General features: G+C 40.3%; 1 protein-coding gene across 1 annotated transcript in view; it reads right to left on the bottom strand.

The window, feature by feature from the left end:
- Positions 1–560: 560 nt before the first annotated feature.
- lasp1 (LIM and SH3 protein 1) overlaps positions 561–16,486 on the bottom strand; it is a 31,247-nt gene continuing 15,321 nt past the window's right edge. The window contains exons 3-7 of the mRNA XM_063472295.1: positions 15,371–15,455; positions 9,322–9,429; positions 5,986–6,064; positions 4,275–4,372; positions 561–4,078 (exon numbers count right to left, since the gene is read on the bottom strand). Coding sequence (XP_063328365.1) covers positions 3,905–4,078; positions 4,275–4,372; positions 5,986–6,064; positions 9,322–9,429; positions 15,371–15,455 — 544 coding nt within the window. The 3' untranslated portion in view covers positions 561–3,904. The remainder of the gene's footprint in view (positions 4,079–4,274; positions 4,373–5,985; positions 6,065–9,321; positions 9,430–15,370; positions 15,456–16,486) is intronic.

Genomic DNA, 16,486 nt, shown 5'->3' with positions numbered 1-16,486 from the left:
AACATTCCCGATTCACTTCTTCAATGCTGAGAAGGGTGCTTTGCAGTTCATATTTAATAAAGCTAGCAGTTCAGGACCTGCCAGATTCTCAAGGTCTTAAATGATAGACTCTGAGGAGCCTGTGTTATCAGTTATGCACCAGTGTTTCCCACTTCTTTTGAATTCTGGCTAGAGCCGGTTTTCCCTCTTCTGCAAGGGGAGTGGTGAAAATTGTTGTATGAAATACTGTTTCTTCTTGTCCCACGTGGAATAGCTTGAATTTATTAGCACAAGCACACTAATGAAGGTCCTTTAATGAACCATTTTGCGACTTAGAACCAAACCCCCAAAAGACTCAGTTAGCTAACCATATTACTTCATTAATCAGCACAATGGTTTTTAGGTATGACAACATAACATGACAAAGTTTTCCTATTTAGCAATTGTCCTTTTTGCATCATAAATTCGTAGAAGCGACATAATGTGACATTTGCTGAAAAAGGCCTTGCACACCTATGTAGATTTGTACGTTTGCGTTGCTATTCATGTGCCCAAGTGAAGAGACTGTACAGACAGAGCAGTCTTGAGAAAAAAAATGACATTTTATTGAATCTGCAGAATCATAAGTACAATTTGAAGTGCTGTATCAGGGCAACAGGAGATGATATCAGGTCCTTAATCTGAGGATGTATTCAGAGTGTTGAATACATGTGTATGTCAATATGCATATGGTATATTTATTTTTTTTCTTTAAAAAAATAACAAAATTATATCAAAAACAATTTAAGATGGAATGCACAAAAACTGGTCTGAATGCTAAACCTGCAATTGTGGATTATATGATTTCACTCTGCAAAGTCTACAGTATATAACCAGTATCATAGAAGCAAGGGATGATTCATCAGAAGAGCAGGAGCCTACGATGAAGGCTGGAGGAAAGAGGGACTGCAGCAGGAGGTTGGACAGCATAAGAAGACAGAAACTGAATGGAAGCAGGGTTATGATATGAAGTTAGGGTTCAGTAGTGATGCCAGAGCAGAGGAGCGGTATTTGGCGCAAAGAGGTTAACTCCTGACTAAAATCCAGGTCAGACAAACAGCTTGCCGCCTCTCATAGACTGGGAAATCGAGAGGATCGCCACCCTCAGTCGCCCCCTCTCCCCCCAGCCTCGCACGCTTACATTTTCGCACACTTAGATTTGACAGTGCCTTAACAAATCCATCCTGAGCCACACTTAAACAACACTGGCTGTCTTTGGCCATTCCCCCCCTCCCTCATTTCATCCACACCACCACCTGACAACAATCAACACACTTGAGATAAAAGAGTTTGGACTGGACGCAATCCGGAATCTAACAGTGTGAGTAGTTTTGTTAATAATTAAATTTGAGCAAATGCACCATCAGCCAGGAACAACAATCATTTCACTCAAAGCCAAACCACAAAATTCCTCAATTTACCCCAGAGATACACACAACCGTGAGCTCTAAACCAGCTTTCCAATCTAGCGTCTGTTTTGCAAATATCCTGTTGTCGAATAGAGATTAATGCAAAATGCAGGAAAGATGCTGTACAGTGTGTTCATTCGTTCTCATTTATTAGAAGATTAGAAGAGTCTTTTTTCTAATTCAGTGACTTTTTTTTTTCATCAGCACTGTCACAATTCATGACATTAGAGACTTTGATTGTTCAACACCAACTGACAACGTGAATCAACCGTGAGTCAGCTTTTAAAAATCACAGAACTTCTCCACCTTCACAAAAATATTGAAACGCTTTTATCTGCAGGCAAGCCACTTCCCAGAGCACCGTGACCTGTAAAAACAATTCCCCCTAACTTACATTTATGATACATATACAATTGTACAATGTCATCTAGCTACATAGTGAGAGCCTCGTTTCACTTAATGAAGCCGAAATCCCCTCCCTCCCCGCTCCCCAGCTCCACTGTAAGGATGACCCCACCCTGATCGCTCATGTCTGTGACAGTCACAGTGCATCACAGGAGAATGAAACTGCAAGAAAAGGGGAAAGGTGCATAAGGTCAGGGGCCTGTGACATTATTTACACCACGGAGGAATGGCAACAATAATGACAATTTCACGTGTTATGGTTTTAACAGAAATACTGTGTCGCAGCCTTTCCGTGGAAGAGCCAGCAACGTAAACGCTTCATTTTACGCTCAAGAACCAGCAGTTTCAACATTTAGTTGCCAGCGAACGGGGGCTGGCTTGTAGTCGGGATTGGCCTGCCACATGTGCCGCCCTAGCTCAGGTGGCACCTGCCTTTAAATGAACAGAGCATACAATAAAATCAACTTTCAGGTGTATTTTAAATGATTTTTTCTAAATTCTCCCTTCTTTGAAGCTGCAGAACAATGAAACGGGCTTTAACAACAAGCAGTTAGCGCGGTCCTGAAACTCCAAGTAATTATCCCATGACTGATCTAATACTGTGACTACAAGAGTCTCCATAAATACTCCTTTTCTGTCTTGCAAACTGAGTTGCTGGTTTATTTATTAAATACACAGATCTGTTTTTTTTCCCTCAAAACAAACATCTAATAACAACAAGGACAGTTCAGGAAGAAAAGAGCGAGAAAAATGACAACATCTACCACAGCCATAAAAAAAATTCTCACATTAAATGAAAAAAAAAGAAAGAAAAAAAAAAGACTGGAATGTACTCTTTCAAAAACAGTGGAATGAATTTCAAATAAAACGATTCACAATATCGAGTTGTGCTTGGCCTCGTCTTTTATAAATGATTTCTGTGATGGTGATTTCTTTTCTTCTTTTTTTTTTAGCAAAGGGGAAGAGCCATTTCCCCCCCAAACAGCTTAATCTTGATCACCATATCTTTGTGATTCTCACAGGACTGAAGGCATTTAGGCTGCAAAATCAGGAATAAAGGTGTATACTGTACATGCAGGCGTGTGTTCAGTGTAACTGCAAGAGAAAGACTGATGAAGTCCCCTAACGTGTCCCTGATCCCTCCTGTTTCCAGGAAGCCTATGTAAGGCTCTACAGGAGGTGCTCTACAGTTAGGTTATGATTCCAGTTTGACAACAGCACAGTGCTGAACATGAGGGTGCCTACTTGAGCAGACTGGCGAGATGTGCGTCCATCTATAAATATATTTAAAAAAACCCTCTCTGTTAAGACTGAAAACTGGCTGACTGATGCAACAGCAACAGCGTTGGAGGTTAAAGGAATGTACTCAAGTGAAAAAAAACTCACGCTAAGACAGACTGAGATTCTATACACTGTTTTTCCCGTCTGGCCAAGATCACGCTGCAAAATTAAAGAAAGAAAAAGACAAATAAATGGGCCCATTTAAAACGCCACTCAAACACACTTTGAGCTAGTTTCTTTACTGAATTGTATCTACAGGTTTACTCACTTCAGGGATATATTTTTTTAAAAAACCAAACATTTTCTTCTGTATTTTTGCATGTTTTGGTGGCAGGATTGCTAAGTGGCGTAGCTAGGATGGAGCTGTGTGACACGGCACGGACCCCTGACATACTGCAATGAACTGTGAATTCATCTTTGAGGACTTTCCATTCCCACTTGCAGTTGCATGAGAGTGGAGTCAGGATGGGGACAAAGACAAAGAGGATGACGAACATCCAAACAGAGAGACATCAGCACAGACGGACGAACAGAGAAGCAGGCAGGCAGATAGACAGACAGAAGGACAGACAGCTAGATAGAGGGTGTGTCTGTGGCTGTTGAACAGTGAGAGCAGAGCAGGGATGCAGAAGGGGAAGGGGTTCAGGGTCTCTCAGGGCAGGTTAGGGAACAAGAGTAAAAATAAGAGAAAGCGGCGCTAAGATGAGATGGCACTGGGCTTTTCCTTTCCTACTTTCCCTCCCTTTCTCTATCTCCTCCTTTTTCTCTCCCTCTTTTTCTTCTCCTCTAGCTCAGATGGCCTCCACGTAGTTGGCAGGCAGCATGCCCTGCTGGCCGGTACGCTCCACGCGGCCATACATCCAGCCTTCATCAATCTGCTGCACGTCTACGATCACATCTCCGTCCATAAAGGAAACTTCATCCTCATCGGCGGCAGAGTAGTCATATACTGCCCTGTATCGCTTCTGTCAGCAAAAAAGCAAAAAAGAATGAGTATGGTTAGTTTATAAACGAGTAGCTGCGGTTACAGTCTGCTGAAAATGAGCTTAATCATCTTGGAAAGAATGTGTTTTGCTTTTGTGTTATTAAATTACAACAAATCTTCTGATTCTTGTTAGGTTTTGGAATCGGTGAATTTAATTAGAAGAGTGAAGGACATACCCCAGCACTGGGAGGCGGGGCAGCGGCTGCCTGGCGCACTGGTTCAGGAGCAGGATCATAGTGGTAGTTCTGAGTGGCTGCAGGCTGCTGGTAACCACCTGGTGAAGGAGTACAGGGATAATGAAGGAGTTAGAATCATAAGTAGTACTACTTATGATTGGTGCTTTAACCTACACAAAAGGTCATTTATGGCTGTATGCGGCTCTGTGATTTTTTTTAAATCATAAAAAGTAGCATCAAATTCTGCTACCTTGCAAAGTTTTAAGAGTACTTGCCCATTACTGTGGCAAGGATGAAGGAGGGTGGGACCACTTAATACACAAAATATTTTAGTTATTATACAAGCTCAAGATGTTTGCATACATTTTGTTTTAACTACAAACAGAAAGTAATAAAGGATGCGAAAAATAAAAACAAAACACTCTTAATACTTTAGTCAATTTGTTGTTGCTAACGTTATTAAAGAGTCACCAGTTCATTGTTTTGGTGCCACTCAAACACATGTTACCGTTTAAAATGTATTTCTTCTCTAGCAGTTCTAAAATGAAGAGAAACTGTCTTTTAAGAAGCGAGATAATAGTGTAAATAAAGGTCATTTTTTTGTACAATACCATATTTGCATAAAAATGACAGAACTGTAATTAAATTAAAAAATCTCGCTTAACAGGTAACAGTATAGTTAATATAAACACAACACCTATTAAAAATGTTCTCCTGTATAAAATAATGGGGTCAGAAATGACCTGACTTGGTCATTTTTGTTGATAAAGGGCTTAAAGGCTTTAAAAACATTACACACAGTAGGTTGCACATACATAAAGTTCACAACTACACAATTCAGGTACACGACCCATAAATAATTAGATAAATGACTATAAAAACTAATAAATATGTGTAGGAATATTGAGACGCAGGAAAAAAAAGAAAAAAAAAAAGCACTGAGAAAAATCTGACTACTGAACACTGAGAAAATGTAAAAAAGCTACACAAAGGCTAAATTCAGAAGTTTGTAAACATTGACTCAGTACAGTCTATAATTAGGCATTCATTTCCATGTATTTTCTATGCATACAAGCTGTGTATTTATTGTTTGTTTGTGCAAAAGCTCTTTCACAGTAAACGTTAAAAAAAACCCTACATGGCAAGCCAAGGCACGCATGCTCTTGATTCACAACCCTCTAAACAATGCCCTTCTGTGTAAAGGTGTAGAACTGGCACACGAAATACAAATAGCAGGCTGACTAGTCATACCTCTTCACTTACTTCCTAATGCTGAAAGCACTGTTCTGACATAACTGCTCCTGTTGTTGTTTGCAATTATTACTGCAAAGTTTCTGTGCCTGAGCTTCAGCAAACAATAGTTTGACTTGAGTAATGAATAAAAACAGATTACGTACAATTATGATTTCAGCTGTGATTGTGAAATAGAATTATGCTTGCAGTAATGTAGTCATTTATGGCTAAGAAGATTAAAAAGCAGAGGAGTGCAGTGAACAACTTGAGCTCCTATAGCCTCTGGGAGGGAGGAACCAAGCGCAGACAAGCCAAGAAAGCTAAAGAAAAACGTAATGCTTTTTGTTCTCTAGTCTTTGTCTGTACATTTTCCAGCTCAGAATCCAGCTACACAGATATTTTTGTGGATTCAGATGGTGCTTTCTTCACTTCTGCCTTCTACTTCTCTGCTACATTTACTGGTAATTGCTGGTCATACCTGCACTGGGGTTGCTTGGCAGATGTTGTGGACCCTCTCCTCCGATCTTCTTCTTCTCAAATTCCTCATGGTACTTAATCTGCAATGCACAAACACAAACAGGTCATTCATGAAGATGAGGAATAATGCACCTTCTCTTAGGAGATTCAAATCCTTTCAAGTCTTTTCTAGATTCAAAAAGGACTTGTAGCTATGTACAGTTCCTTTTCTATCCACCAGGGGTCTCCCACTTGCTCTCTAGCTTCTCAGTGTCTGTGGAGATAGGTGGGGCGCACTATTTGCAGCAAATGCTCAGGGAAGCAGCTTGATGTTGAGAGGAAATGACATCTCAGGTACCGGAAGCAGTGTAAGGACGTAGGTGTATAGCAACGGCTTGTTGACACATCAGACAGGTGAAACATACACACAAACACACCAAAAAAAAAAAAAAAAAAAAAAAAAAAAAGAGCAGAGGAGGAGTACAGAGAACAACTCACTCAAATCCCCGAGTCTTACACACTCTCTTGGAATGACAGAGCAAGACTCAAAAGGAACTACTGAGAGGAAAAGGAGAAGGGTGGGGTTGTATGACTAAGCATATGACATGGAATCAAGTTTAAATCAAAGTACTACAGTCTCAAGTGTAAGTGAATAGAGAAAAAATAGATTTTTTTTCATTCTGTAAGCCATACGCTGAGTTATAACTGAACAAAAACAAAAAAGCAGCACAATTAGATGTTTAGGCAGACTTTATGACCATTTCTCCAGCCAGTGCGACAAAGGCTGTGTTCAGTGTTTCAAAATCAAACAGGCAGCACTGATGAAACAGAAACTGAGTGACTGCTCTGTATAACCCGTCTCCTTATTACCAGACTGATAACAGACTTACTCAACAGTTCCTCGGTCAAGATTTACAACCCTGTATTCTGTTCCCGCTTATGCCCCGGCTCAAAGAGCCCACTGTGCTGCTGGCGTCAGTGAGGAGTGTATTCACCGACTGGATGGGATGACGGAGTGTTTGTGCAAGGACAGTGAAGCGAGTGACTGCGAGAACACAGTGGCTATTCTCAAGTGCAATATGCTAAGTGAGAGTGTGTGAGGGAGATTATTTTAGTTTGTTTTGAAGAAGCAGGTTGAACAGATTGGATTTACAGGACTTGCCCTAGCTGCTGCTGAACTACCCCCGACCATCCCCCCTGATTCCTTTCAATCTTTGCTGGTGGCAGGAAATGGAGAAGGTTGGCCCAAGAGATGTGGCAAAGAGAAGGGCAAAACAGAGAGATGAGACTAGAAGAGGGTTTATAGCACTTTGTTTCTCAGTGTCCAGAGAAGAGAAATAAAAGACACTAATGTTCATCTGCAGTGGCTCCTTTATGATTGGCTGTGAATGACAAATTGATTGCAAGCAGATGTCTCGTTTATCAGCTTCAACTAAAGCCACTTCACGATGCGCCTAAATCTATCCTTAAACAGTGAAATTGTGGCTTGTGTGCGCGCCCATAAACGCATATATGTGTTTGTTTTCCTGCTTTGCAGACTTCCTTAATCTCCAACATGCAAGATCTTCATCACATGAAAACTGTAATTATCCATCACCCTCCACACCAATTATGCCATTAGCGAGGCCGGTGCAGAGCTCGGTATGTATGAAGAGGTGTCTTTGTTTTGTCAGTGTGTTTCACACAGAAAGAAATGTCTTTGCAGCTGACTTAAGCAGATTGGGGGACACAAGGTGAACAATATAAACATTTCTACATTCCTGTCGTGTATTTACAGAGAAATGGCAAATCAATAACAGGGGCAGAGGGAGAGGAAAGTGAAGGCGATTGGACCCAATGAAAAGTGAATGGGAGAGAACTCCTTTACCATGTATAAGGAGCAATGAGAGCAAGTAAGAGGACAAAAAGATTCTTAAAAGCAACAGTATACAAAAAAATTGTAGAACTTGAGATCTTAATCTGGGGAAATTCTCTGAGGCTTGAGCTGGAGGAGGCGAGACCAATTAGGTAATGTAGCAGAAAATGATGACAAAAATGTGCCACGTTATTCTGGTGGCTTCCAAAGAAAAGACTAATAAAATACAAAGCTTTCCTTTGAAGCATAATGACTAAGCTTTAAAGGAAATCAAGTTTTTTTTTTTAGTTTAAAAAAACAAAAAAAACAAAACCTTGGCTTTAATTTTTCACATTTTCTGCCACTTACTTTCTCTACTCTGCTTCATCTCCAGCACTCGCTAAAGGGCATGTAATACGTGTTTAAGGGCAAGTTATTACGCGCTGAGATTATTTCTAAAACAGTATCAAAACACTCATCTGAACAGAGATCGTAAAAATGCTAATAAAATGAAAATGTATTGTTGTGATTACAGCCTGGCGTGGCACAGACAGCTGTCCCCTGGGATTTACAGTTGTTTTGCAGATGCCTGTTATCAGGATTGGTGCTGTTGCTCCTTCCTCAATATAAATTGCTACATTTTTAACAAATTATTTGGTTTGCTTTCCTTGTACAATTTTCTAATTTCCCATGCTGCACTCAACAAACATGGCATGCTCAGTTGCCTAGCAATGCTTATCCATTAGTAAGAGACATTTTGATAAGCAGGCTGTCATATCTTAAACCATAGATGACTAGATTAGATCGATAGATGCATATAAAGTGGTATTTATTTTAGTGAGATAGAAGATTAATAATTATGGGAGTTGTAACTGAAACTGGTAAGAGTAGATGACTGACCAACGTGGAGAACCTAGCGAGTTAAGTACCACAGTAGCTGTCTCAGTAGACTCCGAGTGTGGAAAACAATTCAGACTAAGTCAAGTGAACTTCGGAGTGGACTAACTGAGTCTGGTGGATTCTCAAGATTCTCAAAAGTCTTTAGACAACGTTCCCGGTCAAGTGGAAAAGGAGGTAATGCAGAAATATAGATTTTTTTTAATCGTATTGGCTGATCTTAAATCTTATGTTGTGGTAGCCATCCAGTGTCCTCACTCAATAACTGGACCCATTCCAAACATTTTGGTCCCAATTAAAAATTTACACCCAAAAGATTAAAAATGCCACCGCTTTCCTTTAAAGCATTGAAATCAGTAAATCTTAAAGAACTGAAGAGCCGTTTGCAGAGTACTTCATGTAGACCAATCATCCTCCACAGAAGAAATCCTCAGTTCAATATTGGCAAAGAGATTATAGTCACACAGGGAAACTAATCAACACAGAGCAGACTGGCTTCATACCAGGCTGTCAGGGTGGGGGGAAACACAGAAAGAGCTCCAAATATTCAGTCTGCTTTATTATTAAGATGTTGAGAAATAAACAGACAAGTGGAGTGAATGAAGTACTTGTTTTGGTGACACTTACATTGCTGATTTGGTCCTGCGTTTTCTTAATTCTTTGCATCTCTGGTGTGTCTGCGACCACGCTGAAACCCTTCCCTTTATTCTTCTCAAAATCCTCCCTGTAAAGAACCTGCACAACAAAACAGGATCATGTTAGAAATAAAAGCAAGGTCAACACGCAAGGCAAATTACATGTAAAATGAATTATACATTGACATCAACAATTTCAGTTTAGTGAGTCAACAAGGAAAATCCAGCAAATGCAGTGGAAATGGTTATTTATAGATGCCGTGACCTAGATTCTTTCAACAAATCATATTCAACATTTTGAGGATTCATAATAGAGACTTGGTATTTTCCTGCACCTTTGAAATTAATTTACAACTCATATATAATAGTAAAAAGTAAAAAAAAAATAATTAAAAATCGTGAAAAAAAATTCTTGGTTTTGCTAATGCACCAGTGCTTTGCTGAACTAAGCTTTGGGTTGATAAAATTCTTTGGAAGGAAGGAAGAAAATTCTTTTATTGGCAGCTCGATCACAGCTCGACCACAGCTCAACAACATGAGATGGACTAACATGATAATGTTGACAAGTCGTCTCTGGGAAACTGACATTCGTTTATATTTTGCATCTTCTTCCTTGGGTATTTCCAAAAGAAGGCTAGCTGAAATTTAAACAAATGTACCAGATTCTACTACAACAGCAGCCCAAATCTACACACCGCCTCTGAGGCTGAAAATTCCCCCCACACCACACATGATTCAAGTCCCTGGATCCAGAGGGATATCTGAATGTGGATTATTTTGTGATATATTATTGAGATCGACAAGATGTCTCACATTTTTTTCCTTTTTTCAGTTTGATATGCACACGAAAAGCACTCCAAAAATTACAGGACACAAACATCCACAAACTGGATCAATCACATTAATTACCAATTATAGTTTTATGACCATTTGATTGTATTAGTTTACTTATATTTCTCACTATAAAGCAGAAGCTTGACAACAATATAGCAAAGTTGCTTTGGCCTTTACTAGTCAAATCTTAAGTTTTCTGCAGAGGTTTGTAAATTCAATAATCTTCTATGCATCAAGTAGGCTCTCTGTTTGTGTTTTATGCACAAACTGAGTAGGGTTTGCCCTGCATATATTGCTTTGTCTTCTGTGGTGACGTTAACTTCCTGCCTGCTTGAGTGAGTGAAGGCCTTACATGCAGGACGTGGTAGCAACCATATATGGTTAAAATGAGAGGTACTGTGCAACAAACAGTGTCAGCGCGTGTGTGTGTTATTTTCCAGCCTTCCCACCCTATTCTGACCCTAAGGGGCAGAGAGGAGGAAACGTCCTGCCCATGTAACGTCAGATGAGAATCAGAAATTACAAAGCTCTCCCTCACTGCTACACTGTGGGTGATCACTCAAAGCCACAACCACATACACCACTTAACAAACCTGAAACAGGAAAACACGTTTTATTTCTGAACTAAAGCTGTAACACATTTTAGCGCTTCTCTCTGTCATCTTTTCTGAGAATTTTAGACTCCACCCCCCATGGAGGCAGTCCCTGCCTCCATGGTGACTGCACTGATTTCCTGCACTCCTCCAAGACTGAGGGCGCCTGCTTGCACAGTCCATTACCAGGAAACAAAGCTTCACCCTTGCATCCTCTCCCCCAGATATCCACATAATGCCTGACACTGCTCAATACAGTGACCAATCCTCCCTCTCATCTCCCGGAGCCTTGTGATGACACAATGTTACTGTGATTCACAGCTAATGTGTGCGAGTGCGTAGGTGATGCGCTGTAATTGGTCCATATCTGCCGTCACCCTCGGTGTGACGTCCACTGAGAAAATGAGGCAAAACTATAGCTGATCCTTGTTCAATGAGGAATTGTATACAGCTTTGAGGCATGCGCACACAGATAAGAAGATTAATGTGACCTCGACCCATCTTTGTCCCTCATTCCTTGCTCTTCTCTGTTCAATATGTGAACCCCCTTATGTTTTTTTATTTCTCAAGCCTGTCTCCTTTGTCTTTTGGGATCTATGCAACAGCTTCTTCTCCTCCAATCATACCTCTGCTTCCTTTCCCCACCCACACTCTGCTCTTGCTGTGCTCCTTTTTCATTCATTCATATTTTACTGCTTCAACGGCAACAGTCAGTCATCCCATAGAGCTGGAGCTTTTCCTCATTATAATCTTTCTCGTTGCTTCTATTTGCATTCCACCAGCCTTCCTTCCTAAGGGAATTTCACTTTTATCTCTTACTCTCTCACCACACACTCCTCCCTCTTTCTGGTTGGTGCCGTCCCGTCTCTTCTCTTTTTTTCCATCTCCCCTTGCTCATGTGCAATTCATAGCTCTTCCTCTCCTCCTTCCCAATTCGTTTCTCTCTAGTTTTTTTTTTCTCTTTTTCTGTCTTGTTTCTTTCTGTCTTCCCCCCACAAAGTCTAGTAATGAGGTGTGACAAACGCTGCTACCATAGCAATAAGGTTTCGTAGCAACGCAGCAGCGGCAGCGTGGTGGTGGTGAGGGGTTAGACAGTTACCGATCTCCACAAACAAACCTCCCCTCAACTTTAATTTGATGACACAGAAACACCTAAAAAGCGCCCTTAAAAACACAACTTTAGCTCAAAAGATTCAGCAGTTAACAGGACGTTTTTTCTTTAAGGGTGTCTGCTGAACTGACAGCACAATCAACCCCTTCAGCTAAAAAACACAAAAATGTCTGAACGAAGGTGACAACTTTGCTAAAGGGATTTTTTTTTTTTAAAAAATTATCTTTTTGACAAATTTACCTTTATGTGTTTTTTCCCCTGTGAAATCATATTTTCCTGTCCACTGTGACATTAAACTGCAAATGAGAAGAGAAATAAAAGTCACAACATCCCACACTACTCTTTGTCCATCTCAACCTCGATAAAACTGAAATTCCTGCCCCCGAAACTTCCACCGTGGAGGTCAGTGCTTAAACTGACCCATCATCACCAGCAACACTTTTCCTTTTAACTGAGAAAATCAAACCTTTACCGTCACCCAAAAACTTGGGTGTACACAGTTTATTGTAGCTCACTTTTCACATGTACTTCTCAGTGGCCAGACTTCTCCTTAACCAGCAGATCTGCGAAGACCTTATTCCTTGATCATTTTTCACATCCAGAGGCACTTCTAAGGTTGTTGCACCTAAATCTACAGTTCATCAGTTCAGCTGACTCAGTGGTTCATTTTAAAACACCTGCTGAAAACTCGTTTTATATGGTAGCCTTTCTTTAAACATCGATTTATATCATAAATAAGAATTCATGCTTGAATGCATCTCTGTATTTACTGCATTTAAGGCACATTTCTGATGTTTGTGTTTCATTCAAATCATGAAGCATGTTATAACTGTTAAGAAATGCTATACAAAAAAAATAAATATTAAAATTCACCCATGCACCAGCATTTATTATATGGATCTTATTGGATACAGTAAACCATTAGCATAACACTCTCTCTCAGTATTATGGAGTCTTTGTGGGGGCTGTTTGGATGCACAATCCATGTAGAAAAACACCATCTGTCCCTTGATTCCTCAGTCATCCCCCTCCCCATATGACCGCTATCCAAACCCCTATACTCTGCAAAACCCCCTGTCACATACACACCCCACTCATCTCTAGTGTTTGACACAGACTTTTGGATAAGATATGGATAAGCCCTGCCTGCCTCTCTGTACAGCACTCTCTCTTCTACAACAAGCTGCAAAAACAAGCTTCTCCTTCAGGTTTCCTGGTGGATTGTGTGTCGTTTTCTTTCTCCAAAGTAAAGAGGCTTCAACAGCTGTACCTCTCACATAGTTTTTTCTAATTAGAGACTAAAACTGTGCTGAAAGATTTGTTCTAATCTTTGTGTAAGTCTGCGTTAATGTGTGTTGTTTTTTGTGTTTTTCTGTGCTTACTTTAGTGGACTTAGACAAGTTCCTGGAATTCTATTATACAAAGCCCAGACATCTTACTATTATTTGGAGAAGTGAAACTGAAAATGACAAATTTTAAGGCAGTGGAATGCCTACTATAACAAGTTTGTGGACAGAGATAATAATATTTTAAACTTACTCTATCTATGATTTGACATCCAAATTTAACTGCAAGCAGTTCAAGAGGAAAACTGTCTTTAGCGAGCACAAATCTCCCCGACTCTCTATTATAGCTTTCTCTTTTCTATTAAGGCAATAACGAATGACCCAGTTAAGGAGGATATTTTGGTCAGTGAGGTTTCGTTTTCTTTTTTTTAAAAAACATATTATAATTCATTTGGGTATTTGTAATTTTAGCAACTGCAAGAACAACCTTAGTGTTTTCTGTGGTTACAAATTAGACCAAGATAAGCTACTAATTGCAGAAAAATAGGAGCAGAGAAACTGGGTAGATCAGTGAACCCTGAGTGGAAAAAAAAGCTGTACAACAAGTATTCAAACTACATTAATAATTTGGTGTGGTTTTAAAAGTACAGGAATGTTGGCAAATTGTATCCACATCAATATGCTATGCCAGCGGTCCCCAACCTTTTTTGCGCCACGGACCGGTTTGTGCCCAGCAATATTTTCACGGACCGGCCTTTAAGGTGTCGCGGATAAATACAACAAAACAAAACTAGTACCGGTACCGAAAAAAAGAAGATTTATTCATAACACACGTGAAAAGACCCAGGAAAACCGAGTTAACGAAAAAACGATAACAAAATAACGCTAAAAACCCTGAAAACCACACATTTCACACCCGAGTCTCAACTCTCGCGGCCCGGTACCAAATGACTCACGGACCGGTACCGGTCCGTGGCCCGGGGGTTGGGGACCGCTGTGCTATGCTATAAAAGCGCAAAAATGTAAGTCCATATAATCCAGTTTGTAACCATCATAAATAGTAAACAAAAGGCTATAACACATGAACACTGGTGAAGGGGAATCCTCAAACAAGCTGGTTATTAAAAAAGGCCTAGATACTACATCTTATTTTCTCCCTGTTTACATCCTTCTACAAACACACTGAACACTTTTAACCTAAATGTTTTGAAACAACCGCACGGACAGCGTCCAATGCAACAGTCTGCCCTTCTTGAACCAACTCACTTTGTATACTGCTAAGCTAGCATATTTTAGCATATTCTTTTTAGTAATTTACATTTGATATGAATAATTTGCAAAATAACTAGTAACCAAAGCTTCAACATAAAGGTAGTGGAATAAATTATCTTGCCCACTTTAAACACTGCAAAGTGGGTATCACTGCTAGAAAAAGTGAGGTTGACTATAGCTGTCAGCCTCCAGCCTAATTTACAAAAAAAAAAAAAAAAAAAAAAAAAAAAATCAGCTAAATTTAAACTATTTAAAATAAGCAGTTAGTCTTTTGTTTCGTGGATGTTTATGGGAGCAGGTCAAACACTGACACAATAGCACGCTCATGTACCCACCCAGCTGTGGCGGAAGTGGACAATACACTAGACAGCAAAAAAAAAAAAAAAAAAATTCAAGAAGTAAGGGAACAACAGAAACAGTGGTTAGAAAAAAAGTGGGCAATTTGATGTGAACTTTGACTAAATGTCGCAACGTCTTCTTGTCTAACAAGACTTTTTCTTTTCAAATCTCAATAAAGGGAAACTGAAATTCTTGCAAAACACATTTAAGCGCGGCCCCTTTTCATATGTTCCAATCTGTACATCTTTTCATTATAAATGCTGAGTTGTTTCTGTTCTAATTTGTCTCAGTTTTAGTTTGCATGACTATGGGCCTCCCAGCTTCAAATGTGTTACTTGTGACAATTTCATGCTTGATTTCTCAGGGCTTTGTTTTACAGCTGTGAGCATGCAGACGGACGCTGAAATGGAGCAAGACTGAATATGTTATCTGAAAGCTGGTCGTGTTAGACTTACTACCAAGTTTAACCATCATTGAATTTTTAAATTAAGCATACATTTCTACTGCCTCATATGCACAAACACTTGGCACAGTGTTATACTCGGTATGTTGTACAGCTGAAGTTTAGTTCAGCAGTGAATATTATGGATATTCCCAATGGGTTACCTGGCTCTGTATCTTGCTCTGCTGTTTGAGGCGGAGGTTCTCTGGAGTGTCAGTCACACAGGTGAAGCTTGACTTGGGGTAGTGTCTGTAAAATAAACACAGAACAGCAGAGATTGTAAATACATAGTAGACACACACAGGCAGCTGCCAGCTTCCACTGAGACTCTTACTGTGACGCTCAAGCCTAGAAAAACAGCACAAGTCAAGCAGTGTGCAGTCTGTGGCCCCACTCTGGGGTCATTTGTTATTCAAGGTGGTCCTGAGGTTGAGTTAAGAGCCCCTGCATACAAAAAGCATGTCAGTATAACACACAACGCCTCTGTCAGTGAGAGCCAAGGTACTCTGAGAAAGAGGAAACTAGGTGGGGGTTCAAGGTTGCAATGTTTTGTGGTGAGCCATAGCAGGTGTGAAAAAAAACCTGACACATATATGCACATATAGGCACACTAGAGGAACAGCATGCACCCAACACAGCAACAGAGTCAAAGAGCTCATGGGCGAGTGTAAATGATGTCATAAGCAGCCCCTTCCAGCAAACCGCAAAGGGACCATTTTTTCCCTCCTCAACTGACTCTGGGAATCTTCTTGGCAGTCTCAGATCCGTGACAACCATCGGAACTCCAGCTGCTTAGGAGAAAATGCTCTGTTTGGAAAACATACAGCAAATATAAATACTGTTTTGGTCAGCATAAGCATGCTCGCATGCAGCACACCAAGCAAAAGCTGTTCATTACATACTTACATAATGACTGCATGAACTGCAATCACTAGTTAATGTGTGCATGTGCGCATATGTGGCATAACTCAGTGTTTTTATACACTGGAGGCTTCTGAGTACAAGTAGCCTTCAGGTCCACAAATAATTGTGCCTGCCAGTTCAGTGTGGTCCTTAAGGCTGCAAAAGAACATGGCAGTAGTCCAGCAGGAGCGGAAGAGCCCAAACAGCTTATCTAACTGCTCATATGAACTGAAGTTCCCAGCCTGCCTCTTAGCACTGGGTGACCTCGAAAAATCTTTAACCGGTCTCCATGCCTCTGGGTAACCCACTTAGGCAATATGTTTACGGTTTCCTTGACAACAGCTAATTACAGCATACACCAGCTAATTTTAAAAAGG

Source organism: Pelmatolapia mariae, linkage group LG4 (assembly GCF_036321145.2).
Source record: "Pelmatolapia mariae isolate MD_Pm_ZW linkage group LG4, Pm_UMD_F_2, whole genome shotgun sequence".
NCBI classification, from domain to species: Eukaryota; Metazoa; Chordata; class Actinopteri; order Cichliformes; family Cichlidae; genus Pelmatolapia; species Pelmatolapia mariae.
This window is presented reverse-complemented; position numbering and strand designations above follow the sequence as displayed.